The 27,857-nt window shown below is 50.2% G+C and overlaps 1 protein-coding gene across 1 annotated transcript in view; it reads right to left on the reverse strand.

Moving 5' to 3' along the window:
* Positions 1-1,608: 1,608 nt before the first annotated feature.
* The window catches only part of ADAM8 (ADAM metallopeptidase domain 8), a 91,457-nt gene continuing 65,208 nt past the window's right edge, over positions 1,609-27,857 (reverse strand). Inside the window, exons 14-24 of the mRNA XM_067538635.1 lie at positions 27,018-27,213; positions 25,674-25,773; positions 17,023-17,203; positions 16,677-16,754; positions 15,290-15,374; positions 13,833-13,947; positions 9,809-9,998; positions 8,729-8,791; positions 4,739-4,807; positions 3,514-3,564; positions 1,609-2,578 (exon numbers count right to left, since the gene is read on the reverse strand). Of these exons, the coding sequence (XP_067394736.1) occupies positions 2,528-2,578; positions 3,514-3,564; positions 4,739-4,807; positions 8,729-8,791; positions 9,809-9,998; positions 13,833-13,947; positions 15,290-15,374; positions 16,677-16,754; positions 17,023-17,203; positions 25,674-25,773; positions 27,018-27,213 (1,179 nt within the window). The 3' untranslated portion in view covers positions 1,609-2,527. The remainder of the gene's footprint in view (positions 2,579-3,513; positions 3,565-4,738; positions 4,808-8,728; positions 8,792-9,808; positions 9,999-13,832; positions 13,948-15,289; positions 15,375-16,676; positions 16,755-17,022; positions 17,204-25,673; positions 25,774-27,017; positions 27,214-27,857) is intronic.

A 27,857-nucleotide genomic window follows, 5' to 3' on the forward strand; every position in this document is an offset into this window, starting at 1 on the left:
CTCGTGGGGGAGGTCCCAGGCCTGGAGCTCCTTTTCCTGGCTACACCGGATGACGTGGTGCGTAGTGCCACAGCGGCCGCATCCAATGCCCCCTGAAGCAGATTCTTCATAACGGTTTTACCCTCTTTGACCATGCCACAGATTTAGACCTGGAGTCCGGTGCTAATGACTCCTTCAATTTTTCCAAAGACTGCCACGAGTTAAAGGGTATACTTGCTAAGAATTGCTTGTTGATTTGCAATCTGAAGTTGGAGCCCCAGTGCAGTACACCTTCTGTCCAAAAAGTTCCAACTTCTTGGCATCTTTAGCCTTCAGTATTTGGCCTTATTGCCCTTTGCCCTTTTCTCATTGGCAGCTGCCACCACGAGTGAGCCTGGGGGAGGGTGTTTATAGACGTGCTCATGATCTTGAGGGTACACACTACTTCCTCTCTACCTTTTTCACTGTAGGGGGTAGAGAGGCAGGGATGTGCCATAACATTTTTGTCTTTATTAATGGCAGAGCGACTGTAGAAGGACCCTCCAGGGCCAGAATATCCACCATAGGGTCTGCCCCTCCCATATGGCATGCACACACCTGCTTGGAATTGACATGAGCAAGCACTCAACGAAGAATCTGCAGTGCACTCTTATCTCTGAGAAATGGAGCAGCTACACTGATATTCACCAAAGCCACTTAGCTCCTGCCTTCCGTGGAAATCACTTGAAGCTTAAATACGTGTGAATGTGTTCAGAAATAGGAGATCCAGCCCTTCTGCTGCGAGCACAGGTCTAGCCTGGGCTACCAGAGCAAGCAAAGAGCTTCTCATTCCCCACTAGGGCTCAGAGCAGCAGCTTTAATGCTTCACCTCTAATCTTTTGTCAGTAACCAAGGGATGGGAGTGCCACTCTAGGAGCTGAAGGGCCTCCACATTGCTGCTAAAATTGTATGCACCTTTGTGTGGTGATGCCCTCACCTGGCCCCCATTCAACCAGGGTGGTGGTAGGGCCTAGTGCCAGCCTGCCAAGCACTGTGAAGTCAGGGCAGGCCCTAGGACAGCAGTACACTAAAATACCCCCACTCAATGTGAGTTTAGACTGACAGAAACAAAGCCCCTACTCTCTGCAAAGAAAAAAGGGGTAAGGGATCGTGAGTTTCCAGCCCCCACCTACCTACCCAGTCACTGCTCACTCCTTCCCCCAGCCAGCATACAGAGACACCCTGCACCAAGCTGGCCTGCAGCTTTTACTGTTACAGATGCCTTTGACCCAAATTCTATCAAAATGAGAAACATCTGATTTAACACCACACTTAGTGAAAAGGTCACATTAAAAGTCATAAATTAACAGCATGATTTAAAAAAAAAACCAACCCCTTCCATGACTTGCACTTCAGACAGACCAGTACCTCAAGACAATAATTTAAATGATAAAATACACTAGCCTCCACTAAAACAACCCAAATCAGCTTCAGTCCTGCTGAAAACATCAGCTGAACGTGCTGTGGGTGGGTGGGGCTGTTGGCTCAGTGCTGTGTGTAATAGAATAGCATTAAGTTACTGCAGGAAATTTTGGGGTCCTGGCTGCCAGGCTCCATGCAGCACTGGCAGCAGCAGGTCATGCCAATGCACTCCACAGCCTGTAGAGTTAGAGCTGTGCTGGGGGCAGAGAATGGCTACTGCCTGCCCAAACCCAGGAACTTTCCAGCCAGGAGCCCAGTTCTGCCTGATGTGCTTTAGAAGGCTGGGGCTGGAACGTGGCCACCGCTTGGGCTATACTGCAGAGAGGTCGGAGCTGACCCTTGAGATGTTGAGGGAATTGGGCTCCAGGATGTGTCACTGTCAGCAAAACCCTGGGGCTGGGCTCAGGTGCTAGGAGTGGGGCAAAAAGTCTGCAAGAGCTATGGTTCCAACTGCTAACAAGCCCAGCCTGACTACTGAATTGGAGCACCCACAGCGTGGGGCATGTTTGCTACTTCCACCACCTGAGAGCCACATGCTAATTACATGAGCCAGGGTTAGGGTACAGCTGCCAGAGCCTGTAGATCCCAACAGGTAGTGCTGGGGCCAGGCCACTGGATCAAGCTGACATGGTCCATGCTACAATGTGTGGTCTCTGCAGTGTGTTGCTGTGACACAATAAGCTGCTACAGATCATGGCTGGCATGGAAATAGGAATACTCTCCTCCCCCCGCCGCAAATGCCTGCAAAAAAGAAGGGGGGGAGGCTTTGCAGTGTGACTCTCATGTACTTTGGGGTAGGCCTTGTACTTTCACTAGTAAAAACCTGAGAAAGTTTCCCTGTGTGCTGGTGTGAGCCCCCACTCGCTTGTGAGCCACCTATGCTGACCGGCCCTGCTGTATTATGCAGCCACAGCATCTGTGTTAAGGCACAGCTGAGGCAAGCATTTCATGTAAACACTCAAGATCTTGAAGGAAGACCCTGCCAAGCGAGTTGCGTACCATTAAGCAAGAAGCAGAAATGCTCAATCATTCTAGACAGAACGCTGGAGCCAGACACACGTCGCTGTTCTAGCTGCCGCAGTCTGGGTCATCTCCTTGAAGCCGGAGGCTTCAGTGCCACCTTCAAGAAAGCTCCCTTCTGGAAAAGAGAAAGACAGGAGCCATGGGAGGGACTGTCCCTGGGATGCTGCTCATGCTGTACTAGCAGTGACTGCTTGACACATTAGCCCAGCCCAGTGTCCTCACGTGAAGGGGAGGAACAACTTAGTCACACTAAAATGAAACAAAGCCGACTAGGGGCACTCTAGAGACACCAAGCACCCCGCAGGGAGCCTGGCCAGGCAAAGGGAACCTCCCCCTGGGTAACAATACTAAATCTGATCGCAGACATGCAGAGTGGGGCTCACCTGGAGCTGGCTGGCTGGATATGTCAGGGCAGCAGGTTTGGCAGGTGGGGTAGGCAGAGCTGGCAATTTGGCCCCCTCCCTGCTACAGCCATTCAGCTTCTCTTCCTTATGCTGGCAAGAGCAGGACAAAGCGCATTCCTTTAACGTGAAACATTACAACTGTTTGGGCTCTGCAGTCCCCGCTGCTCTGCCAGGGATAGCTGCTACCAGAACAGGGACCCCCCCCTCCCCAATTAATCCCAGTAAGCCCAGGCAGGGTGTTACCTGAAGACAGGCAACACCATTTTTTTGAGTGCCAGAGGCAACTGCAGTGCAGCTGGATGGTGGTTGGCAGCAAGTGACCTGTCACACAGCCCAGACCAGACAGTCTCTAGCCCCAGATTCCTCAGCACCTGAAGTGCAGCCAAGCCACTGTAGAGGTGTGGCTGCAGCACAGCTGACCCCCAGCACACCCCACTGCCCAGGCACACAGCCACCTGGGCAAGGTCCACAAGCTCTTGCGTGGGCTGCCCTCCCTGCATGGGCCCTCGGTAGAGGTCCTGGTGCTGGAAGGGGTTCGGTGCCTGCACTTTGGGGGGGGGGGTTGGGCAGGTTCCCCATTTGTTAAGTAAGAGCAGAGTGGCTAGTGGCCAGAAAGCCCAATGTGAGGGCCCAGGAGAGGACGTACCTGTTTGCTTCTCAGCTGGGGGAGAGGCCTGGTGGGTGGCTTTGGCTTCACCTAACGGGATACAACAGTCAGTCACTCAGCCCCAAACCACCTCCCACCAAGCACCTCCCATACTCTAGCACAGCTCAGCAATGTCGCACGGGCTCAGAAAGTGGGACGTGCTTATGGGGGGAGGCCCGCGGCATGATAGCAAGGGCAGCTGGGTCAGGGAGCCGTACTTTCCCAGCAAAGAACAAGGACAAGCTGCCGGGAAGGCAGTTCTGTGAGACTCTGGCCTTGTAACTCAGCTGGCCTGGCTCTGTGTCTGATGGGGCTACAGGCCATGTGGAAGTGGGGGGTGTTTGAACTGTGCTGCTTCAGGCTGTCAGCATGCTGGAGGAGCCCAGCCGGGACCCAGGCCGAGGGGGGCTGTTTGGACAAAGGGACGGGCAGATGCCCTGGGAAGTGCCAGAGGTGTTTGAAACTTGTCCCACCCATACTGCTGCACTGAGGGCAGGGCTGGCATGTGGACATGCTGCCCCACTAGCTCCCTCCCGACAACTGGGTAATGGGGGAGAAGGCCCTAGAGCTCTGCACAGGGAGCTGTGGGATCATCACACCACCTCTGGGTGGTGAGCTTGCAGCAGGGGGCACAGCAAGGAGGCCTGGCAGGAGGGGAGGGCAGGGGGCACCCCCGAGGGGCCTGAAGTCTGGCTGAGGGGGGCTTCAGGCAGGGATGTGACATACTGGGCAGGCCTGCAGGCATCTGGTGTCCAGCAACAGCCTTCAGCAGGGATTTGGGGGGGGGGGGCGGGCAGGCGGGCGCGGCTGCCAGTCAGGCTATTCCCCCTTTGCTATCCAGGAAGGAAAGGATTTGAGTGGTTGCAAGAGTGCCAGTCACCCTCACTGGTGGTGGCTGTCAGAAGGAGGGTATGTCTGGCTAGTTCTCCTGGGGCCAGACATCAATGCTAATCCCTCTCCCCAGGGTGGGCCAGGCTAGACAGCTGCGCCAGCGCTGCATCACCCCAGCACACGCAGGCAGGCCCGGCAAGTCCTTAGGCGGTGACGCTGCACTTTTCCCTAAAGCAGGATTGATGGCACCAGACTTCACGGGCCGTGTTACCATCACCAGCACAGCTCAATTGGGAGACAACAAAAAGCTCTGACTAAGGAATAAACATCTCCACCGTGGCCGGAGAGGCACCTGGCAGGACATGGACAGGCGGTGCACAAACACACACATTACCTCGCCAGGTTCTGGCTTGGGCTTTTCACAGACCAGAGGAACAGGTGCCACGCTGGGTTTCACTCCAGCCTAATTCCAATGCAAACAAAATAAAGAAAGCCTAAGATTTTGATGCCTTGTCTGAATGAAAACACTGTGTCTCGTCAGTTCCCATGCCAGCGGCGTACAGCACACAACCACCTATGCTGGCTGTTCAATGGGGAAGCAGTTCCAGTTACTCACATGCTACAACGTAGGCCCACGTTTACACGCCTGCAGGGCCACGACCTTGGCGCGGGCAATGAGTTGAGAGGGAGTGACTGGAATCACAGAGCATGCTGGATCCGTTTCAGCTTCCTGCATTCACTAAGGGCAGACCAGTGTGGACAGCCTGGTGCCATTTTACACCAGCTACAACCTCTCCCCTGCCTGCCCCTTTCCGTTCTCACCCTCCCCCAAGGCTCCTTCCCTGGAGGAAGCTGAGACCCAGCTCCAGGGACCTGTTGCCAGCAGTTCTTTGGGCAGAGCTCTGGGAGCTGCTCCTAGCGCATGTTCTAACAATGTGTGCGGCCCTAGTGCCAGGTGGGGGTAGAAGGGTGTTGTGAACTGCACTAAGGGACAGAGCTGCCCCTTGTGTGGGGACTGTCGTGAGCTTTGCTCTCATTTATTGTGCTGCCAGAGTCTGCCCAAGTGCAATTTTCCCAAAGTTCAATCATCATGGGCCAGTAAGCAAGACTCAGAGCGACGCTCCAGCCTGCTAGCTGGGTGAGTGCCTGGAAGCAGCCCCAAGGGCCAGGCCCTGACTCCTCAAGTATTTTATACAAAGCAGAACAGTTTCAACATGTGAGCCTGAGAGAGCCACCCAGCCACACCCATTACCCCTCAGCCTGGTGGTTAGAGCACTTTCCTGAGGGGGTGATACCCGGGTTCAGATCCTGCTCTAGAGGGGAGTGCAAACCTGGGTTTTCTACCCCACCGGGGAGTGCCCCACCCATTAGGCTAACGGTTATGGGGGAAGGAGCATGAGAACCATCTTCTCCTCCTGCCATTTGGTGACTCTAGCCCCTTTAAAAATACCTGAAAACAAAACATTCTGGATGGAACTAAACATTGTGTCTGAGCCAAAATGGACTTTCTGCCCATTTCTTCAGGACACCCAACATTCCCACACAGCTCAGATTTGGTTCTGCTGGACCCAAGTTCTTTTTTTTCCAATATTTTTGGAACTGCCCACAAACTGGAAAATGAGTTATTGGCCCAGCTCTCGCAGTGACCCCTCCCTTAGCCTTCACAGCCTCCTCAGCCCTGACTTCAGCAGGGAGGCTTGTGGAAAGGGGCCCACAGGTACCTCAGAGAGATGGGGCTGGCACAAGCTCACAGGGGGGAAAGCCAGGATTTGCATGTATGTGGGGGCACAGGGACATTGGGCAGGCGGCTGTGAGGAGAGGTACTAGCATGGTGACTGGAGTGACACCTGGTAGTGCCAGCTGAGCCAGGCCAACGGCTTTACCTCCAGCTCCCAGCCCCAAAAGTCATTGTGGGCTTGTCTGCACTTGGAAATCTACTGCAATAGCTTCTCCAGAGTCATTATTTTGGTCTGCGTTCCCCTGTAGCCCTTTGATTCTGGAATAGTTGGTGAATTGCAGACATGTCCTTGATCCCAGCCAGAGTCTGCTGCTGCGCTCTCCCTTTCACACTGAGCGGCATTCCCTGGTATCCCAAGCCTGACGGTGTTTACATGGAGTCTGAAGTTGAGTGCTGTGCTGAGAGAACAGGCTGAAGAACAAGGCCCCACAGTACTATTTGCAATTCTTGGGGCTGATGTGATGGCTACCAAAAAGGCCCTCTTCACAGACAGGTTAAATAAGGTCACCATTGACTTGCAGGGAGTTCTTGAGAAACATCTAAGAACTAGACTGAGCTCCCCAGCTGGAGGGGGGTCTTTCACTGGAGGGAAAAGATTCCCCATGCCTTTAATGAACCTTAAAAGTTGTTGGGTGAGTGAATACTAATGAGCCCTTCCACCGGGGAATGAAGGCTGCTATGATGGCCAAGTGAACCCTGACCGAGTTGGTTGTGCATTGTTGAAGTTCACATCAATGGCTAAATCTTTTCCACTTTTGAAAGTAAGTGTTTTGGGTAGATTCTTTCCTACTGTTTAATAACACTGGTACCTCTAGAACCCTCTATCCCTGCGAAAGAAAGAGGACAGAGAACACTTAGGTTGGAATGAAGCAATTGATCAGTATCTTGGAAGGGAAGATGAGGGATGACTGGAAACCAAATTGCTGGAGAGGCAGATAGGTGAAACAGATAAGAATACCAAGCTTGTCTCAGTGACACTGGGACTATTAAAATAACCCTGGCTTTGTCCTGTCTTATTTTGTTCATCACCTTCAGTATTAGAAGTGTTGGAGGAAACACACAGAACAGGCCCTTTGTCCAAGGTAGGAGAAAGGCATCCCCCAGAGAATGACAGCCTAGACTCCCTCCTGAGCAGAATAGAAAACACTTCCTGTTCATGGAGTGGCGAAGAGGTCCACATCTGGAAATTCCCAAGTTTGAAATGTGCCCTGAAGGGTCCGAGAGTCCAACTCCCATTTGTAGTCCTGAGAGCATCAGCCGTGGTGTTTTGAATGCCAGGGAGGTAGATTGCCAAAATGTGTATACACAGTGGATTATTTACCAAGTTCATGACATTATTGCACACAGAGCTGAGGATTTTACTCCTCTTTGCCAGCTGATATAGAACATGCAAGCTAACAGAGTCAGATGTTTAGGCTGCACAGTACTGAGAAACCCAACAGGGAGGTCTGGCAGTAAAGCTGAGTCCAATGGTTCAGGTCTGGAAGAATGATTCCCCTTGTCTTTGTCACATCCAGATGTTCACTCTTGGAAGAGTTCCATGGCTTTCCAGCCCTGTTGGTTCTGAAGGAATCCTTTGCCAGAATCTTTTAGGAGCAGGCTCCTTATGAAGGGAGTCAAAACTCCTTTTCCTGTGACTCTTTTAGGAGGTCACTGGAGTCTTTCCCTTTCTGGGGGACAGCTGACTGGAGGTTGAAGAGGCTCTGAATCTGCCCAGAGACTGGGGTACAGGGGGTTCTCCAGACCTTACTCTGAAGTGGACTGAAGGGAAGTGCTCCATCATTAGTAGCCTCAACTTAATTTCCCAGTTCTTCCTCACTCTGGATTTAAGGGCAAGACAGAAGTTACACTCCTGAGGGACATGCGACACTCAGGCTACGTTTATACTGACAACGGCAAAATTGCCGCTGCCAGATCGACCTTCGCTAACTGGGATGCCCTCCTGGCAAGAAAGGCAGTGTGTGAGGCAATGTCCAAGACAAGCCTTCCCAGAGGGAAGGGTGAGGAACAAAACTAATCTTCTCAACTACTAAACTAAGATACTCTAAACTAAAACTATCTAAAACTGAGCTAGCAACTTGGAGGAGAAAGCTATTAGCCACAGCACATTCAAAAGGTGGACACACTAAAGCTCGGTCTCAGGCTGAGGTGGTTGAGAAGGAGCTGAGGGTGATTCATGCACACAGCCCTGTAGAGTCTCGGTGCAAGGCACAAGGCAGTGCAGGGCGCATGTGCAGTCTGAACAGACACTCCAAAAATCTCCGATTGAAGGTATGTGGGGCGCTTGCCCATTGGAAGTGGAGCACCACCTAGGGCCACTAGTTGAAGAAGAATGCTGTGTTCTCCAACTTGGGCCGCCACAGAAAGTCTATGCTACAACCAGGCATTTCCCCACACAGCTCCCTCCGGCACTGCATCCCTTCGTCATGGAGCACAGGCACCACTCCACCACCAGATCTGAGAGCAGGACCACAGAACAGCCCCAGTGAGCTGGGCAGGGTCACACAATCAGTGCCACAGTGGTGGCCCTGGATTCAGGGCCATTCAGCCAACTTCTGCTAAGAGTCTCATACATCTGGGCAGCAGAGGAGTAACTTCAGACCCAGCAGTCCCCAGGAACAAGCATGGCCCAGGCCAGTCACTTACCTGCACAGGTTTGGCTGGATACACTAGAGAGCTCTGACAGGTGCTGGTGACCACTGCAGGAGGCTGAGAAGAAACAACTAAAAATTGCTATTTGCTTCTCATCAACCAGAGAGAGTGTTTTCCCCTCTCCCCGCAGACAGTCTGTCCAGAGATGACTCCCCCCACGGCCCAGCTCAGCCTGCCCCATCCCAGCCAGCCCCTCGGCCATCCCTCCCAGTTCATGCCAGCCAGTCCACACAATCCATGTCCTGTGGGCCATCATCCCACCCTGACTCCTGACACTGCCGAGGCTGCAAACCCATCCCCCACACCTATCCCTTACACTGCTACTAAACCCCACCGCAGCAGGCTGCCCTGCCTTCCCTGCACTCCTTTGCTGCTCAGCACTCTCAGGGGCAGACACAGAGGAGAGCTGCCCTGGGAGGAGAGAGCATCACTGTCAGCTTTGTGCAGCTCCATATCTGACACTGTATGCAAAGTATTTGCAAACCCCGAGGGACAGGGCCAAGCGTGGAATTGCACCAAACTGAATAGGTAGGTGCTGCAGGGAACAGCAGGGAACTTGGGGCAGCACAGGCATGGCCTGAGCTATCGGGGGATAGTAAAGCTAGGCTATGGGACCAACCCCCACTCTCAAAGAACTGTATCAATCCTTGGCATCCGGCTCCTAGCTACGCCAGAAAGCACTAACTGGAGAAGCTGCAGCCCGTAGCCTATTCCCTGAGGCCAAATCTTTAGTGCTCAGATTCACAGCATCACAGGTTTATTCTCTCCAGCTCCGCAGGGACAGGCTCCTAACTGCGTATCTTGTATAACAGTGCTGCCTTGGTGTGTATCTATTGCCTTGTGCTGCCTGTGTGGGCATGGAAATGCAATCCTCCCTCTCCAGCAAACGGCTCTTGGGAAGGACAGTGATAGTCCATTTAGGAGGTTACAAAGGGGTGATAGGAAGCAGCCTGGCTCTTCTTTCTACAGCATCATTACAGGGACACAGTGGCCAGAAGCCCAGAATTGCCCAGTAAAACTCCCATGCCACAAGAGCTGCCCTTCCGCTCCCCAGGCAGCCTGCGCCACACGTACCTCCGGTGGTGGCCGGCTGGGAGCCAGAGGTACATGCACAGATCTTGGGCTCTTCAGGTCTGAGGTTGCAGAGATCAGATTGGGGCCGCTGATGTCACATCTCTGCAGCTCGTTCCTCACGTTCCGCTTATTGCTGCCCTCTTGAAACAAGGGGTTGGAAAGCCCAGTGGTGGTGTTGGTCACAGCTCTCCTGGAACACACACAAAAGAGCCACAGCCATGTTTTCCCCCTGGTTTGATTTGACCCAAGGGCCCCCAATTCTGAGGTCTGCTGAATATGGCTGCGCAGCCCAATGGCTATTTGGCAGGGGAGCCCAGAACAGCCCAGGCTTTACCTAGGCCCGGCTGTCACCTTGTGCTGATGATGTACTATATCAAAGATGAAGGAGAATACACTTTTCAACACGATGGCTGAAAACCCATGTATTATAGGAAAGACCAGACCCTGAATAATGGATGTATATCAGGGACCTCAAAATCTCCCCCAAGGGACTGGATAGCATAGCTAGTCCTGTTCCATCACAGATTATGACATCATCTTTCAATGCTAATTACTGAACTCACTGTCATTCATTGTCTTCTTTTTTCACTTTTTAAAAACAAACAGCATTTTAATCACTTGATTGCAAAAATAACTAAAGCACACAACAGGCAGTTGCCATCTTTGGAAACTTTAGCTTAAAGCCATTGCTCAGCATCATGGCAGGAGTGTGCTGGGGGCAGAATGCAGATCTCCAAGGCCTGAACTACAAGGCCAGCCTGCATAGCAGACCACATGTGACCATGTAAGTGGAGATGGGGTCATCCCTACTGCAAGGCTCATGGTGGTTTGGGGTAGAGGAGTTGCAGGCACAGCCCCTTTCATGGAGAACTTTCACCTACTCCTGCTCAGCCCTGCAAGGCAGAGACCTGTTTCTGTTTCTGTTCCTGTTTCTGCTTGAAGTGACCTTGTGCCCGCTCAAATCCTCAATTACCTGAGCTGTAGAGCTAACAGGTCTGTCTTTCTGTCTATCCCACACGCCTCGCGCCTTGGAATGCAGAGCTTGTGTTTCCTCCAGTTTAAGATTGTGGGCAACACATTCTGTAACTCCTTTGAACATTGAATTTGACTTATAAAAGGTGTAGGCAGCTGACTATTTTAATTACACCAATTCAATAATAGTTTAATTTAGCATTATTTTTCAAAGAGCTCCTGCATGTAGTGAATTACCTTTCCCAGCTGTAACACTGCAATGATGGGTTTTTGAGGGGAGGGCTGCGTTAATTTCTATTTTTAGGTTATTTTTAATTTTATTTGTAAAAGAGGAAATTAAAACGGATTTTTCTCCAACCACCTTGACCTCTGACTCAGCCTGCACTGCACTTTGTCACACAGCTCAGCCACTGGCAGGAGAGATTCATTCATTTATCCTGCACCCAGCTCCTAAATGACTCCTAATTTCCCCTTTAGGCAGAGATCCATAGGGAAGTTCCAACCCCAATGACAAATTTTCCAGGTTATGAGAGAATGGTCTCATGCAGCTGTTTAAAAAGTCACGTATGTATCAGGTGAGGCATTTCGGGGGGGGGGGAATTAATGCCATTGTAGAAGGCACCGGTAAACCCTAATCTGAAATCCTGTGTACAGTTCTGGTCATCCACGTTTGAGAAAGGTGAATTCAGTTTGGAACAGGTGCAGAGAACAGGTACTAAGATGACCAGGGGAATGGAGGGCTTATCTTATGAGAGGAGATTGCAAGAACTGGGCTTAGTTAGCCTAGCAAAATGCAGGCTGAGAGGGGATCTGATTGGTCTCTATAAATACATTGGGGGTAAACACCAGGGAGAGGAAAGAGTTATTGAAGCCAAAGACAGTGTTGGCAGAAGAATGAATAGGGATGCACTGGCCATGGACAAATTGTGGCTGGAAATAAGAAAGTTTCTAACCATCAGAGGGTGAGGTTCTGGAACAGCCTCTCAACAGCAGGAGTGGGGGCAAGAAACCTAACTAGTTTGAAGAGGGAACCAGATAAATTCTGAAGCAGATGAGATGCTGGGGTTATGTGTGATACCAGGGACTGGATTCTATGCCATAGGAGCCCCCTCTCAGGCCTGTGTCCTATATTCTTATATCCCATTGACTTTGCATGGAACAGCCCCATCAGCTATCTGAACACACTTAACTGATCTGTCCCAAACCTGGATATATGGTGTCCACGGGAAGAGAACACAGGAAACTTGTGTGTTGTCATGCAGGGTACAACAGGGTATTTCTCAATTGCTTCCTAGATCCTCTTGCCTGATGGGGGAAAAGCCACAGGATTGCACAAGTGGGTGTGGGCCATCCGCACCAGCTGAGCAACCCCAGCCCTAGGCCGCTCACTTGCACTGTCAGTCCTCTCCCTTTACAGCACATCCTGGCTCTGCCACCTCGCATTCTGTAAGTGCAGTGAGCAATAAGAGAGGCCAAGGTGTGCTTCTGCCACAGGGTGCTGAGAGGCCAGCTGAGAATTCCAGGTGTGTGGCAGACACTCCTGGCATGGAGCTACTGCTTTTATAACAATGGCTGTTCTCTGTCAATCCCATGAAGCCCACAGAGCCGCAGTCTGGGGATTGTAACCCTCCTATTTGATGCCCAGAGGCCCCAGGCAGCCTGTGATGAGGAGAGGGACAGAGAGAAGAGGTATCAGAGGAGAGGAGAGGGACACCCCCCCCCAGATTGTTGCACACACGGGGATAATGCTGCTCCTTCAGGTTTGCCTCTCGTTCCTGTAACTCCCCTCCCAAGCAGCCCTCAAACCACCCGGCAATGTACAGGGTGGGACCAGCACCGAAGGGCAGAGGGGCAGGGGAGGGAGGCCTGCAATTCCAAGCCTGCCTCGCCATCATACAGCAACTTCCCCCAAATGGCCCTTGGGCTGGGGTTTCTCAGCTCAGCAGGAAAGTGCCCACTGGCTACCTCTTTCTGTTTCACTCAACATGGAGAGAGGCTTTTGCCGTCAAAGCTACTGCGCCCTCCCACTGCTCCAGGGGAGGAGTGTCATACCCGGCACAGGCTTCACTCAGGGCACACTGATAAGAAAGTGCAGCCGATGATGATGAACAGCAGCAGAGTCAGCTCTAGAGGCCTATGCCCAGCCTGTCACCTGAGCCCTCAATACTCCCTTCCTGCCTAGAGAGGACACTGGCAAGGCCCTGCCAGCACCAGCTCCTGCAGCTCCTTGTTTGGGGAGAGCACAATGGCAGGGACTGAGGTCACTGGAGGGGAAGTCCTCATAGCTGGGCCCTGCCCAGGGCCTCCCGTGCAGAGATTCAGGAAGCACACCATGCTCCCCTGGGGGTGCTCACTTAGCAGGGAGAAACCCGACTGGGCCTATCAGAAGCTTCTGCTGCCAGACCAGGAGTGGACAGAACCTGCACTCACCTTGCACCTCCAGGGCCCTCCTGACCGGCCGCTCAGTGACCTAACAGCCACCAGCAGACAAGGAGGGGTGTTGTAGGAAGGGAGGGTCCAGAGGGGCTGGCGAGGAGACGTCTCGAGAAGGTTGGAGAAGGGGAAGTGTTTCAGGGATTCAGGGCATACAGCTTCCCATGCCTCTGTCACAGAACCCAGAGCCAGGGCTTCATAAACAACAACGGCTCCCATGTGCGCCTCTGTGCATGGGGCTGGGCGTGGCAGTGCAAGTCACAATGACAAAAACCACGGAGACAAATTGACCCCCTTAGCAGCAGCCTCAGCTGAAGGGCAAGGGTTGAATAAGCCTTGGGGGAATGAACTCCTCCCTCTCTCACAGGCTATGGGGGAGTGCACAGGGGAAAGCTTGGGGACACTTGTCTGTCACATAGGACTTGGACAAGCACCCAGATATCTGGGGCCAGTGGGCTGGTGTGGAAAGAGTCAATCAACCATATCGGTTCAATCTGTCCATCCATCCGTCTGTTCAGTCTGACGCTTGCTCCTCACCATGGAATCTGGATATCGGGTATCCTAGAGGATCAGGGGAGCTCCCCGCTGTGAGGGCACAGTGCAGTCGCGAGAGTCTTACCCTTTCTGAAAGTATTTCTTCCCATTGCCTTTGTAGAACACAAAGCCTCCAATGATCAGTATGGCTAAGAGCACCACCACCGTCAGCACAGCTGCCACAACCACACTGCTTCCACCTGTCGAGAGCCAGAGAGAGGGATCAGGGAGGGAGCCATTCCCCTCACCGTGGCTGGGCTACTCTAAGGGGGCTGGCTTGGTCCTTCTCTGCCCTGTATAGGAAGCCCTAGGCATAGAATCATAGAATCATAGAATATTAGAGTTGGAAGGGACTTCAGGAGGTCATCTAGTCCAACCCCCTGCTCAAAGCAGGACTAACCTCAGCTATATCATCCCAACCAGGGCTTTGTCAAGCCTCAGCTTAAAAACCTCTAAGGATGGAGATTCCACCACCTCCCTAGGTAACCCATTCCAGTGCTTCACCACCCTCCTAGTGAAAAACTTTTTCTCAATGTCCAACCTAGACCTCCCGCCCTGCAACTTGAGACCGTTGCTCCTTGTTCTGGCATCTGCCACCACCGAGAACAGCCTAGCCCCATCCTCCCTGGAACCCCCTTTCAGGTAGTTAAAGGCCGCTATCAAATCCCCCCTCACTCTTCTCTTTTGCAGACTAAACAAGCTCAGTTCCCTCAGCCTCTCCTCATAAGTCCTGTGCTCCAGCCCCCTAATCATTTTGGTTGCCCTCCGCTGCACTCTCTCTAACTTGTCCACATCCTTTTTGTAGTGGGGGCCCCAAAACTGGACACAATATTCTAAATGCGGCCTCACCAATGCCGAATAGAGCGGAATAATCACTTCCCGTGATCTGCTGGCAATGCCCCTCCTAATGCAGCCCAATATGCCATTAGCCTTCTTGACAACCAGGGCACACTGCTGACTCATATCCAGCTTTTTATCCACTGTTACCCCCAGGTCCTTTTCTGCAGAGCTGCTGTCCAGCTCGTCGGTCCCCAGTCTATAGCTGTGCATGGGATTCTTCCTTCCTAAGTGGAGGACTCTGCACTTGTCCTTGTTGAACCTCATCAGATTTCTTTTGGCCCAATCCTCCAGTTTGTTTAGGTCACTCTGTATCCTATCCCTACCCTCCAGTGTATCTACCACTCCCCCCAGCTTAGTGTCGTCCGCAAACTTACTGAGGGTGCAATCTACCCCATCCTCCAGATCATTAATAAAGATGTTGAACAAAACCGGCCCCAGGACCGACCCCTGGGGAACTCCGCTTGTGACCGGTTGCCAGCTAGACATGGAGCCATTGATCACTACTCGTTGAGCCCTATGCTCTAGCCAGTTCTCTATCCCTCCAAGTTAGGGAATTCAGTCACCTATCCCAGCTCATCCCACGTTGGGCAGGGCATGGCAGAGCCAAACCATCCATTGCTTTCCAGTGCTTTGGCCAATCTAAACAGCTCCTGAAAGGAATGTGCTGTTCCATCCCTCGCCCTGCCCTCATGAGCACTGTACCTGCTGCAATCTCCGAGAGCCTCCGCTCGCAGTAGGGGGTGGCCCAGCCGGGCTCACAGTGGCATTCCCTCTTGTGGTTACAAATCTGAAATCCAAACCGGCAGGGTTAGGGGCCAGGCAGCAACTCTGACCTTCTGACTGAGCTTTGCAAGGGGAGGGCTGGGGCTGAATCTTGCAGCCTCTACCCAGGTCAGACTCCTGTTGGCTTTGGCAGCAGTTTGGCTTTACGGAGCCAGGCATGCAGAACTGAGCCCCTTGTAACCACTGCACATGTGCTTTGGCCTCAGGAGAATTATCATTAACACAGATACTGACAGCAGGATCCCCGATCTCCTGCAGCAGGATCTGAGTGACTCGCGCTGGCGTCACAGGGGAATCAGCCCAGACAGAGGCTGTCTGTCTGTCTGAAATGCAGCAGCGTGGGATGCTGCTGTGCCCGTGGGTTGTACTCAGCACCAGTCCCCGTCTGGAGCAGTCCAACAGCCCCACGTCAGCACCTGTGAGCAACGCAGAGATGCCCCACTCGGGACATGCCTCCCACACTCACCGCTGCTAGAGGAGAGGAGTTTCCGCTGAACTTATTCACAGAAAATGTTCCCTCCCAACTTGGGCCAAATTGCTCCCTAACACAAAGCGCCTGGGGAAAGGCAGGACACCATGCACGGGAATTCGGCCTCATCAGTTTCTTCAGGCTGGACATGCTGAGAAAAGCAAAGTGCTGCAGGAGCTCCATCAGGGAAGAGGGCCCTGTTGTCACATAGAGGCCACCCACAACTGTGACCATGTGCTCTGAGGGAGGCAATGCTGTGATGGTGCTACATTAAAAGAGAACTCCTGAGTGGTGTAGACAGGCATCGCAAATGGACCCTGGTGGTCTTGGGAATACGACAGTCCGCCGGCTGAAAGGCAGCATTTGTCAGCAGATCACAGGAGCAGACATCAGCATGAAAGTGTCGTTTCCCTGCGCTCAGACTAAGCGCGGGACATGTGGTGCTGCAGAACAGGGACGGCTGCTCCGAGATCAGACACAGCATGGGATGTGGACAGATAGAGAGGAAGGTCTGTGATGCACTGAGAACCCATGTGAGATGGTCCCAGGGGTCCAGCAGTGCATGCCAGTGGCACACAGCAGGGCCCCACTTTCATGTCTGCTGTGTGTGCTCAGACACGGCGTCTCTGGGTGAAGTCCTGTCAGGAGCAACAACTCCCACACACCCACCAGCACTCTATAAGGGTGGGTAAGCATCAGTGTTCAGATTTTACAGATGGGGAATCTGAGGCACAGTCGCTCCTGCACAGTCAGAGGACACCTAGTGGATTGTGGCCCTCTGTGTGATGCCATATAACCGAGGAAGGTGCTAGTGCTGTCTCCCTGGCCTGAACATACCCCGTGACCGTTGCACTTTGCAGAGCAGTTTTTGGCACCGTAAATCAGGAGGTCCTGGCAGCGCCCAGCGTAGCAGACCTGGAATGAGAAGGCACAATGCTTTCAGCACCGGGTGTACAGGCACCCTGCCATCACTCATCCTGCATTCACAGACACACGTCAGCCTCAGCACAGACAGCAGCTCGGCAGTTATGGCACCTCCTTGCTGCTGATTTCCGAATGCAGACCTTCCCCTCCTCTCCAGCAGGTCCTGTGGCAAACCCATCCTTCCCCAATCCCCGCAAAGCCAAGCAGATATCACCAATCCAGCAGACAAGAACAGCGGCAGCCTGTGCTGGGTGCTCACCATTTCCTCCCCACATTTGGTGCCCGTTGGTACCAGCACAAGATTCGCCACGTCACTTTCTTCCTTCTCAGTGACAGCTGCCTTGCAGGTCACCCTCCCAAGAGACAGAGAATAGACGCCACCCCCTCCAATGGGGTTACTGTTCCCACTCAGGCAATGCAGCGTGCCACACTTAACGTCCCTATGGGAAAAGTAAAGGGCAGGAGTGAGCATGCTGGGTCTTGTCTCACCTTAGTTTTGGCACAGCTCCACAGCCAGTGCCAATGTGGGATAGCTCCTCTGCCTTTGGCTGGAGGGTGGGTTCAGTGCTGGCAAAAGGTCCTGGGTCAGCAGCCCTTGCAGACAACAGTGTCCTGCACAGCTCCTCCCTCCCCCCCACTCCCCTCACCCCTGGGGCCCAGATCTGGCCTGCAGGAAACAATCTCCAGGGACAGAGGGGAGCTCAGTGTCTGACCAGTTGAGGGCAGGGGTGTAAGCAGGCCCAGCACAGCAGCTCCTGGATAGAGATCACCAATTCCTGCTGCACACACCACCGAAGAGATGCCTGACAGTACTTGCTTCAGCTCAGCACTGATGCATTGCACTCGGGCCGGCCCCTTCATAGTGAAGGGCTCCCTCCCTTTCTCCTTCTGTAGCAGCATACTGGAAGCCAGCTGGACAGTTCCAAGCTGTAAAGCCAGCACTGCACTGCCTGGCTCCTAGCAGGAATGTCTGTAAAATGCCCAGAAACCAGCAGGAGACCAGAGTAACAGAGCTACCTGAAGCCTGAGCTCTGTGAGCATAGCCAAGTAATCTGCCTCCACTGACCCCTGAAACTGAGTTACCTTCCCATCCCCCTCCCTCAAAAAAAGAGCAGAGAGTTGCAGAGACTGGATTCTCCAAAGGAACGTGAACATTTAAATGATGCCTCACTAGGAAGAGTGTTTCCAGCTCACAGCATGGAGAGACATCTCAGATTCCACATGGCAGCCAAATCAGGCAGAAATGCCAGAGCCGGAAAAAAACAAATGGCCACCAAAGCGGACATTCTGGAGATGATCGTTCTGGAATTTGAGGCCATGAGAGAGGATCTGATGACCAAGAGTCTAGCAGGAAAGAAGGAAGTTACTGATTTGGAAGAACAAGTCACTGTACTAGAGACTGGCCTCAGAGAGACACAGCTGCAGAGCCACATGGCATTAGTGGAGCAGAAAGAGAGAGATGCAACTTCAAATGTATGATTCAGAAAACAGAGTGAGAAGGGACAACATCAAAATTCAGGGACTGCCTGAAACCCTGGAGGAGGAAATCCAATCTGGCATGTAAAAATGTTGATTGTTGAATTGTTACATCTGAGCTGTCTGAGAGGTGACAGTGAAAGAGTGTAGAGTGCTGCTCCCCATGGCGAGGCCTTTTAATAAACCCAGAGACCTGACTCTGAAATTTCATGCTTATCATCAGAAAAATTTAATTATGAAAAAAGTCAGAGAGCATTCAGAGCTCAAACTCAAAGGCTACAAGCTGCCATTTTCTATAATCTCTCTGCCTTAACTTATAAAAAGAGAAGAGAGTTGGGGGAAATTACAGCAGCACTCAGGAAGGCAGATATGCACTACAATTGGGGATTCCCAGTCAAACTCTCATTCAGCTTCAAAAATCAGTATTATATAGTAAGAGACATAAAACGAGAAAAAAATACACTCGAGTCACTGGGGATAGAAAATCCAAATCTCAGACATCCAAGAGGATACTCCAGAGCAGTAACTAAGGATAAGCTGCTGAAAATCTCTTTGAACTCAGGAAAAGAAAGACAGGGGGGAAAAAAGACAAAAGACTGCAGAATGTTCTAGAATGGCAGAAGTGAAGTTGAACTGGAAAACTCGGCTATCTGAGGAGTAACCTAAAGACTACACTGGAAGAAGTTCTTGGGGTCACCAAGAATGAGCAGTTGAACAGTAACTGTGTTAATGTTATGAATAAAATAAGAAGTTCGCTCTAATTGGGGTGATCGTAACTCTGTGATAGCTGTGCTCTGTATTTTAAAAAGTAGAGAAATTAAAGGACAATAAGGAGGAAATGAGGGAGGGGAAAGGTCCCAGGGATGGAGGAGACTGAAGAAAATAGAGAGGCGATGGAGGAGCCATTAGGGGTTATTTTAACCCTCCCCATAACTCGAGTGATCACAGAGCAATCTCTCTCTCTGGACAAGGGTAAAGGTCCCATAGATGGAGAATATACCCCCTTTGGACTGCAAGAGAAGCCATATTTAGCTACATAATTGTGAATACAACAATCTGAGAGTGTTTTTTTAAGTTCTGCCTGGCCTTTTTTCCCTTTAAATGACATTTTTAGCCCTTTAACATACAAATATGTTACTTTAAAAGGAAAAGCGATTGAGAATAACTATTCAGCTTCTTGAAAAACTTGAAATTACTGTGGTGCTTTAGCTGATTGATGGCACGAACCCTTGGGTGGTCAATGTCCCTCTTGTTTGTAATTATGTTGTACTCACAATTATGTGGCTAAATTTGGCTTGGATTCTGTTTGTAAACTTCCCTCTCTATTTCTTGTAATAATTTCCCCACTCCCCTACCTCCCTGATTCCCCTTCCCTCTCCTGCATACCTCTTACTTTAAATCCAAAAATAACATAACATGTCATAAAGTCCCTGAATGAGTGTTTTTGCTGAACCCTGCTCTCCCTGCTTGAACACTTGGACTACTTCTCTTGCCCTGAGCAGTGTGGTTGTCCAAGTGAGCTTCCCACCACAGAGAGGAGGCATCCGTCACAATGGTGGCTCTGGGGGTGGGAGAGTTGAAAGGAATTCCCACCATGACCTTTTCTGGGTTCGACCACTAGGCAACAGAGGTGATAACTCTGGTGGATATGTGGTCCTTGTCCAGTCAATAGATCGAGTGCAGCCAGGCTTGCAGGCACCGCAATTAGAGCCTGGTGAATGGTATCATGGAGGGGCACGTGGCCATGTGGCGTAACAGTGCAAGGCACCTGTGCACTGTAGTTCTTGATCTACAGGTAATGCATGAAACAAGGTTGCTCATGATATGAAATCTGACCGTGTGGAGGAACGCTCTCGTGGAAACCGAGTTTAACACTGGCCCTATATGGTTTAACGACCTTGTGGGTGACAAAACTGATTATCCTCTGGTTATATAAATGACTAGGTCTGCTAGAAGCTGTATGAGGAACCTTGTTGCTGACCTGACCTCCTGATGTGAGCAGCTAACCAGGAGCCAATCGTCCAGGTATAGGAATACCGTATAGCCCAAGTGTCTCATCTGGGCTGCTACCAGAGAGAAAACCTTTGTAAATACTCTGGGTGCCATAGCTTGCCCAATAGGGGAGGTTTGAAACTGGAAATATTCCTGGCCTACCATAAAGCTATGTGAGGGGTGAATGTCCACACTGAAATACACGTCCTTCATGTCGAGAACCATGAACCACATCACCTCCTGAAGGCAGGGGATTATCGATGCCAACGTAATCATCTGGAATTTCAGCTTTCAAATAAAGATGTTGAGTTGCCAAAGGTTCAAGACAGGTCTCCACCCTCTGTCTTTTTGGGCAATTAAGAAATACGGAGAGTAGAACCCCCTCCCTTGATAGTGAGGTGGGACATGTTCTACTGCCTGTTGTGAGAGTGGTACCCAAAATGGGGACTGGGAAGGGGGTTTATGAGTAGGGAAGGGGAGAAACTCTGTAGAATGCCCCTGACGGATAATCTCCAAGACCCAACTGTCTGTCGTGATCATTCTCCAGTTGTGGACGAAGAATGTGAGATGGCCCCCAAAAATGAAGATGTGGGTGGCCTCAATAGTGGCAGGCAGGTCTCGACTAGTATGTTAAAAATGGCCACAGGCAAGCAGTTGGAAGTAAATAGGGGCCATGGCCATAAAGGGGGCTGAGAAGCAAGGCCTCTGAACCCTTTGGCGTGTCCGTGGAAGCTCGACTAGCCCAGTAATAAAGTGCATGAGGAGGGGGTGGTCTTGATCTATAAGACTGTCTCTGCTGTTTCCTCCTGGGGTCTGGAATATAAATCCACAGGGAACACAGAGTCAATCTCAAGTCCTTTAATGACTGCAGGGACTCATCCATTCTCTTGTTAAAGAGATATGACTCATCAAAGGAGAGGTCCCAGATAGTCCCAGACCTCCATAGCAAACCCTGACAATTGCAGCCAAGAGTCCCTCCTTATGACTAAGCCAGTGGCCAGACTTCTGGATGCTATATCTGCTGCATCCACTGTGGCCTGGAGAGCTGTTTTTGCCACTAGATTTCCGCCACCTATAAAGGACTGAAACTGGGCTCTGTCCTCTGTAGGAAGCTTGCCTATAAAGTTTGCAAAACTGGAATAGTTGTTAAAGTTGTATTTTGCTAACAAAATCTGGTAGTCAGCAACACAAAATTGCAAGCATGTGGAGGAGAGGACCTTCGTCCCCAAGATGTCTAGTCTCTTAGAACCTTATCTGTTGGTGGTCCTTTGATAGTGTGACTGAGCCCTTTCTGTAGCTGCCTGTACCCACCAGTGACTTGGGGTTCAGGGTGTGAGAACAAAAATTCTCTTTGGGGTAGGGGCACACAATGCTGGAGTGTGCCATACCACTCTAGCCGGTTCCAGGATGGCCTCATTAATCAGGAGGGCCACCTTTCTCAACCCCTGAGGTTGCAAGTATCCAGAAGCCAGTGCTAGGGATGCTGGACCTCCTCTACTGGGAACTGGAAGTTGTTGGCAATTCTTTGCAGTAGTTCCTGGTACTGATGGTGATCATCCGGTGGAGATGGAGAGACAGGAGTGACCACTTCATTCAGGGAGCATGAAGAGACACTCATCGGAACCATTGGTGCCTGCAGATCTGGGTCACCCTCTTCCTTTTTATACACTAATGGACCACCATGAGCAGTATGATCTTGAGAAGGGCCCAGATGCCTGCCATAAGGATCCCACAGACCACATTAAGGCCAGAAAGAGGGACTGTCGGTTGTGTGGGACCCCCTAGTGAACTCGTACCATTTGGCCCCCGTAGGTTCCCGGTACCAAAAATAGCAAGCACAACTCCTTGAATATCTGTCGGGGCTTAACTGTCTTCATGAAGATACCAGAGTGGCTAGTATATCCAACTCATCCAAGTCTGAAAACTGCTCCACCGACAGCAATGGAGATGTCAGTATCGGAGCACTCAGGTTCCAGGCATGAAGGCTCACCTGACCTGGACAGGCTCGAAGAGGGTGCACGTCTCTTATGGACAGTCCTTAATGGGGATCTGTCCTTATGCCCATGACAATGTCCCCTACCAACATGGGGAGCTCTATAAGAAGAGTCTTTGTGCTTAGGTGGTGGAGACTCCTAGGCTTGTGCTTGGAGGGGCTCTGCTGGTTAGTTGAGGCCTATGTACTGGGGGAGGGATCTTCCAGGCTCAGATCAGAAAGGCCCTCATAGTTTTCTCTATCAGCGGCTTCCTCCGGTGAAGCTCCTGGACTTTTCGAGTTCTGGATGGTTAAGAGTGACAGATACTGCACTTTGCAGAGATATGCACCTCACCCAGACAGTAGAGGCAGCTCTGATGTTCATTCCTGATGGAGAAGTAGCAGGGACAAAAGATGCAATTCTTGACTCCCAGGACTCTGGGCATAGTCCCAGAGCTGGGGAGGGATTGAAAAAACACACTTTGCTAACTATATTATGAACTTTAATTAACCATTAAGCTAAGAAATATAGTTATTTACAAATGTCCTTAAGAGCTGAAGAGGACACAAGATTCTAAATCAGGCCATCTGATGGTAAGAAGAAACCAGAGAGGCGTTGACCCACACTGTCTCTTATACCCTCAGCCAGGAGCACAAGGATATCTACAGTGCATGTGCAGGCCAACGGACATTGCTTGGAAGAATTTTCAGACACTGGTGGCACATGCATACTCACGTATGGAATACACATAGAAACTACTGTTGTTGTCCTATCCTAAGGTTGGAAAAGACCCTACCATATGCAGCTGTCATAGGCCCGTATCACAGCTGAATCGTGAGACAGATTTTAGCAAAAATACTAGCTAGTCGACTGAAGTCCATGCTCTTGGTTTATATAAGCTCAGATCAAACTGGATTCATTAACAATAGATAATGTCAAACAATATTCGACGACTTCTTGGAATCATCCATAATGCCAGATAAAAAAAAGATCCATTTCTTTTGTTAACATTTGATGCAGAAAAAGTCTTTGGGAGAATAGAGTGGAACTTCCTGTTCAAGTCTTAGTTCCATGTGGACACTGGTGCCCAGTTCCTTAAAATGTTCTTCACACCAGCCTAAAAGTAGCTGTGCGAGTTAATGGAATTAAATCTCCCATTTGAATTACGCAGAAGAATTAAGTAGGGATGCCCACTATCTACTTTACTTTTTGCCCTGGCCATGGAGCCTCTTGCACAGAGAATAAGGAACAATGAATCCATCATAGCAATAAAGTTTGCAGGAACACATCAGAAAACAGTTTTATTTGCAGATGATGTAAAACTATATCTGAATGAAATATTTCCCTACAACTAGTATATAAAGAAATCCAGGACTTTGGGAAAGCATCTGGATTTACAGTACATTATGCCAAATCTGAACTGCCAGGTTTAAATATGCCAAACTTGAGAAGTCATACCTCCAGAAAACATTTGGATACAAACTGACAAAAAATGCTGTAAGATACCCAAGAACAGCCATGCTGAAACATCAAGGGTGTGTTTTTTTCACACTCCTGAGCGACAGAAGTTTTGCCAACACAAGTGCTGGACAAGGCCCAAGAGTGGCCCATAAATAGACATGGCCCAAGAATGAGTCCAGATACTTTGTACAGACCCATTAAACAGGCTGGACTAGCTGTTCCAAGTATTCTATCCAACCAGCCAGCTCAAAACAGTCGTGGACGGGAGGCACTCTAACCCAGCCAAACATCGGGTCTTTATTAAACAAGAAAACTGTGGCAGTGTAGATATTGTTAGACTACCATGGATTAATAGAAACAAACAAACCACACCCTCCAGAAATCTGTACAGATTCTTTATCGTAGGCTATGGGTTTGGGATGGAACTAGAGATGAAATAAGTTATGTTACCTCACCAATGATACCCATTGCAAGCCATCCAGATCTTAACCCAAATCACGATCCAACAGATTAAAGATAGGAAAAGCTATGGAATACACATAGCTGGCCAGTTATTCAGCAAAGAAACTTTTCTAACTTATTTAGAAACCAAAGATAACTGTAACTGGCCCATTTTTCCAGGGTACCAGTACTTTCAAGTTAGATATTCTGTCCCACTACTTTCTAGAAAAGCAGTGTTCTACAGAAAGCTAACTTTAACAGAAGAAATTGGTTCTGCTCAATTAGGAAACAAACCAGTATTCATTTATTGATTGACAGCTTTGCAGACAACTTTCCTGACAAAAAATGTCCATATAGGACGTGGTGGGGAAAGGATGTGGACAGACAAATTACCCCAGAGGAATGGGTTTTGATCTGGAAAAGAAGACCAGCAACCTCAGACTGTAGAACAATAAAAGAAAATGTATTTGAGATACTGTTTCAATGGTACCCCACACCAGACTATATATGTTGATTGAATGGGGATAAATGGTGGAGAATTTGTGGTGAAAGAGATTTTATACATATATGGTGAACACGTTCAGTCACTAAAGAATAATGGGATGAATTTCATAACCAGATATTACAAACTCTTGGATATTTATTGCCAAATGATCCCTTGGTAATCCTCCTGGGGCTTCCTAGCGGAAATGGTCACACAAAAGGAAATGAAGAATTTATCTTTCAAGTGCTAGTAGCAGTTGGGCTACTGATAGCCTCTCTTGCAAAAAGTAAAATAGCCCAATCCTGGAGGAATGGTTCAAAATATGGGAGGTTGTTATGGAAAAATTATCACTCCAGTTACATACCCAGCAAAATAGATAGAGGACAAATAGCTACTTAAATACTTAGTTACCATTTATTCAATATTCAGACAAAGTAGCTTCACCTGCAAAAGAACCAGCACACCTGTTGTTTTTTTTTTTAAATTAACATTTGATAGACAGGTCTGGTCTGAAATATGTGTAATCAGAAAATTCACTGAATTTAATAAAATCACTAGAAATTATAAGTCATGGGTAGCGTAAAGGTGCTCACTTTGTAACATGGTAAAACCCTGTTAAATAGAGAGACCCAGTAATTATATTACTGTATAGTGTTTCTCTAAACATTGTTGTAATGATTACTGCATTGTCTCTGATATTTTCATAGCTAGGATTTGTAAACTTGTTAAAACTTCCTAGATAAAGACATGGTTTAAAACAAAAAAGTGCCCATGTCAATGAAAGGGAAGGGCTGGAGCATAGGCCTGGAACTGCAGCTTAGGGACATTACCTCCTCCCTATGGAGATCCCCTCCCTCACAGGACCAGCTCTGAATGACTCTGCCCTCTCCCATGGAGAGCTCCTCCCCCATATGACCAGTTCACAATGACTCTGCCTTCACCCCACAGAGAACCCCTCTCATTCAGGACTGGGTCCCAATGACTCCGCGTCCTCCCTGTGGCAATTCCCTCCTCCTCAGGATCAGCTCACAAAGACTCCACTCCCACAGACACAGACACACACACACACACACACTTCCTTACTTTGGGCTGCAGGGCTTTTTCCCATTCTCTGTCAGGCAATGCAGGTATTCCATTGGGCGGCCATTGTACTCAAAGCAGATATCAGGGGCCACCTGGGCTGCTGCAGGGACACAGAGAAGAGCTGATGATGGAATTTCACAAAGACAAGCTAACCTGAGCCTGTATAAGCAGCACCGCACTTCATGGGGTGACACCTCTGCACACCTTTCCCCCCACACCAGGCAAGTCCAAAACTTCCCCCATCATTATCTTCCTCTGGCAAGTGTCTCTGGGGCTCCCCAGTGCCCTCCACCCCACCGGGCACCTCCTGACCCACATCACCTTTCTGTCAGGTACTAGTGATAAAATAACCCGCATTCCTAGTGCCTTCCGTCCAAGATCTCAAAGCTCTTCATGAACATTAAGGCCAATACTTTCAGAAATGGCCACAGAGTCTGGAAGCCTCCGATCTCAGGTGCCTGACTTAAGGTATTTCAAAGGCCCCAAACTTAGTGGCCACGATAACTAATTTAGTATCACCAATCCCTCCTGTTTTGCATGCAGTGAGGTGGGGAAACTGAGTCACAGGGAAACCAAGGCCAAGCTTGTCATGCCAGGCCCCATATGTAGCTTCCTTAACTAGTGGCCTGAAGTTCAGAGTGGCTACCATTCTCTTGGACTTTGCTGGGTTACAGCAACTAGCCTGTTAAGTATCATGCACACTGGTGAGATGGGTGGGTGCACGCCCCAGGAGAGCACTGAAGGAGATCTGGGCTCCCAGACTATGAGCTGCAGCCTCAGCAATGGATGCCGATAAATTTATAATTAATTTATGGAGGGGATGGTATGATGGGACAGCCTAGTTTGGCAATTGACTGATCTTTGACTACTGGTGATAGATATGGCAATGGCCTGTGATGGGGTGTTAGATGGGGTGGGTTCTGAGTTATTACAGAGAATTGTCTCTTGGGTGTCTGGCTGATGAGTCTTGCCCACACGCTCAGGGTTTAGCTATCACCATATTTGGGGTCGGGAAGGAATTTTCCCCCACGGCAGATTGGCAAAAGCTTTGGGAGTTTTTCATCTTCCTCTGTAGCACGGGGCACGGCTCACTTGTTGGTGGATTCTCTGTACCATGGTCTTTAAACCATGATTTGAGGACTTTAATAACTCAGTCATGGGTTAGAGGTTTATTACAGGAATGGGTGGATGGGTGAGGTTCTGTGGCCTGTGTTGTGCAGGAGGTCAGACTAGAGGATCATACTGGTCCCTTCTGACCTTAGAGTCTATGAGACTGCACTGCACAGGCATGAGCTTGCCCCGTGAGCATGGAGCTGAAGGAGCACATGCGAAGAGCCATGTTACCTGCGCCCCAGAGTGTGCGGCAGTGCTCGCTGTGCGAGGGGCACAGCCCGTTGTAACAATAGCCATTCCCATTCTGGCACGGCACACCGTTCTCTTGGAAGACATCCTCCGGGCACTCCTCTGAGAGGCCAGTGCAGTGCTCGGGCAGATCACAGCTGTTCTTACTGGCACGGCACAGCACACCGGCAGTCTTCACCTGAGCAAACACAAAGGAATGGGGGTGGGGTCAGTGAGTGCCCATCAGTCAAGCTGCACCCTTGCCTTACACATTCCCTGGATGAGTTGTTAATCTGGCAGATGGGGAGGGGCTGATCATGGTCCCACTGAAGTCAAGGCCAGTTGGAGCTCTGACATGGACTTCAGTATAGGGTCTGACCCTTAATCAGGGAAATACATAGGGCTGGAGCATGACTTTGGGGAGTCGTGCTAACCCCTACCCTGCAGTCAGTCCAGACAAAAACAAGCTGTCTTCAACATCCGATGGTCATGGGTGCACACTGCCGGGACCAGGAAAGTGAAAACATGTTCTTAGCGTGTGAGCTAGGCCTGGAGACATTCAACCACTTGGAATGTGATCCTTCCTCAGTGACTCACACCCAATCTGTTGGCCTTGGTAATGATATCTGGAAGCAACTGAGTTCACCTTTTCGTAACCACAGAGTCACAGCTGTTAAGGCCAGACAGGACCATTATGATCACCTAGTGTGACCTCCTGAATAACAGGAACGTCCACCAGTGATTCCTGTATCAGAACCATATATTGTGGTTCAGCTAGAGGATGTCTTGTACTAAGATATTCTGTACTGATTTAAAGACTACAAAATGATGGAGAACCTATCA

This window comes from Emydura macquarii, unplaced genomic scaffold (genome assembly GCF_026122565.2).
Source record: "Emydura macquarii macquarii isolate MOO-44397 ecotype Brisbane River unplaced genomic scaffold, CSIRO-AGI_Emac_v2 contig_67, whole genome shotgun sequence".
Taxonomy (NCBI): Eukaryota; Metazoa; Chordata; order Testudines; family Chelidae; genus Emydura; species Emydura macquarii.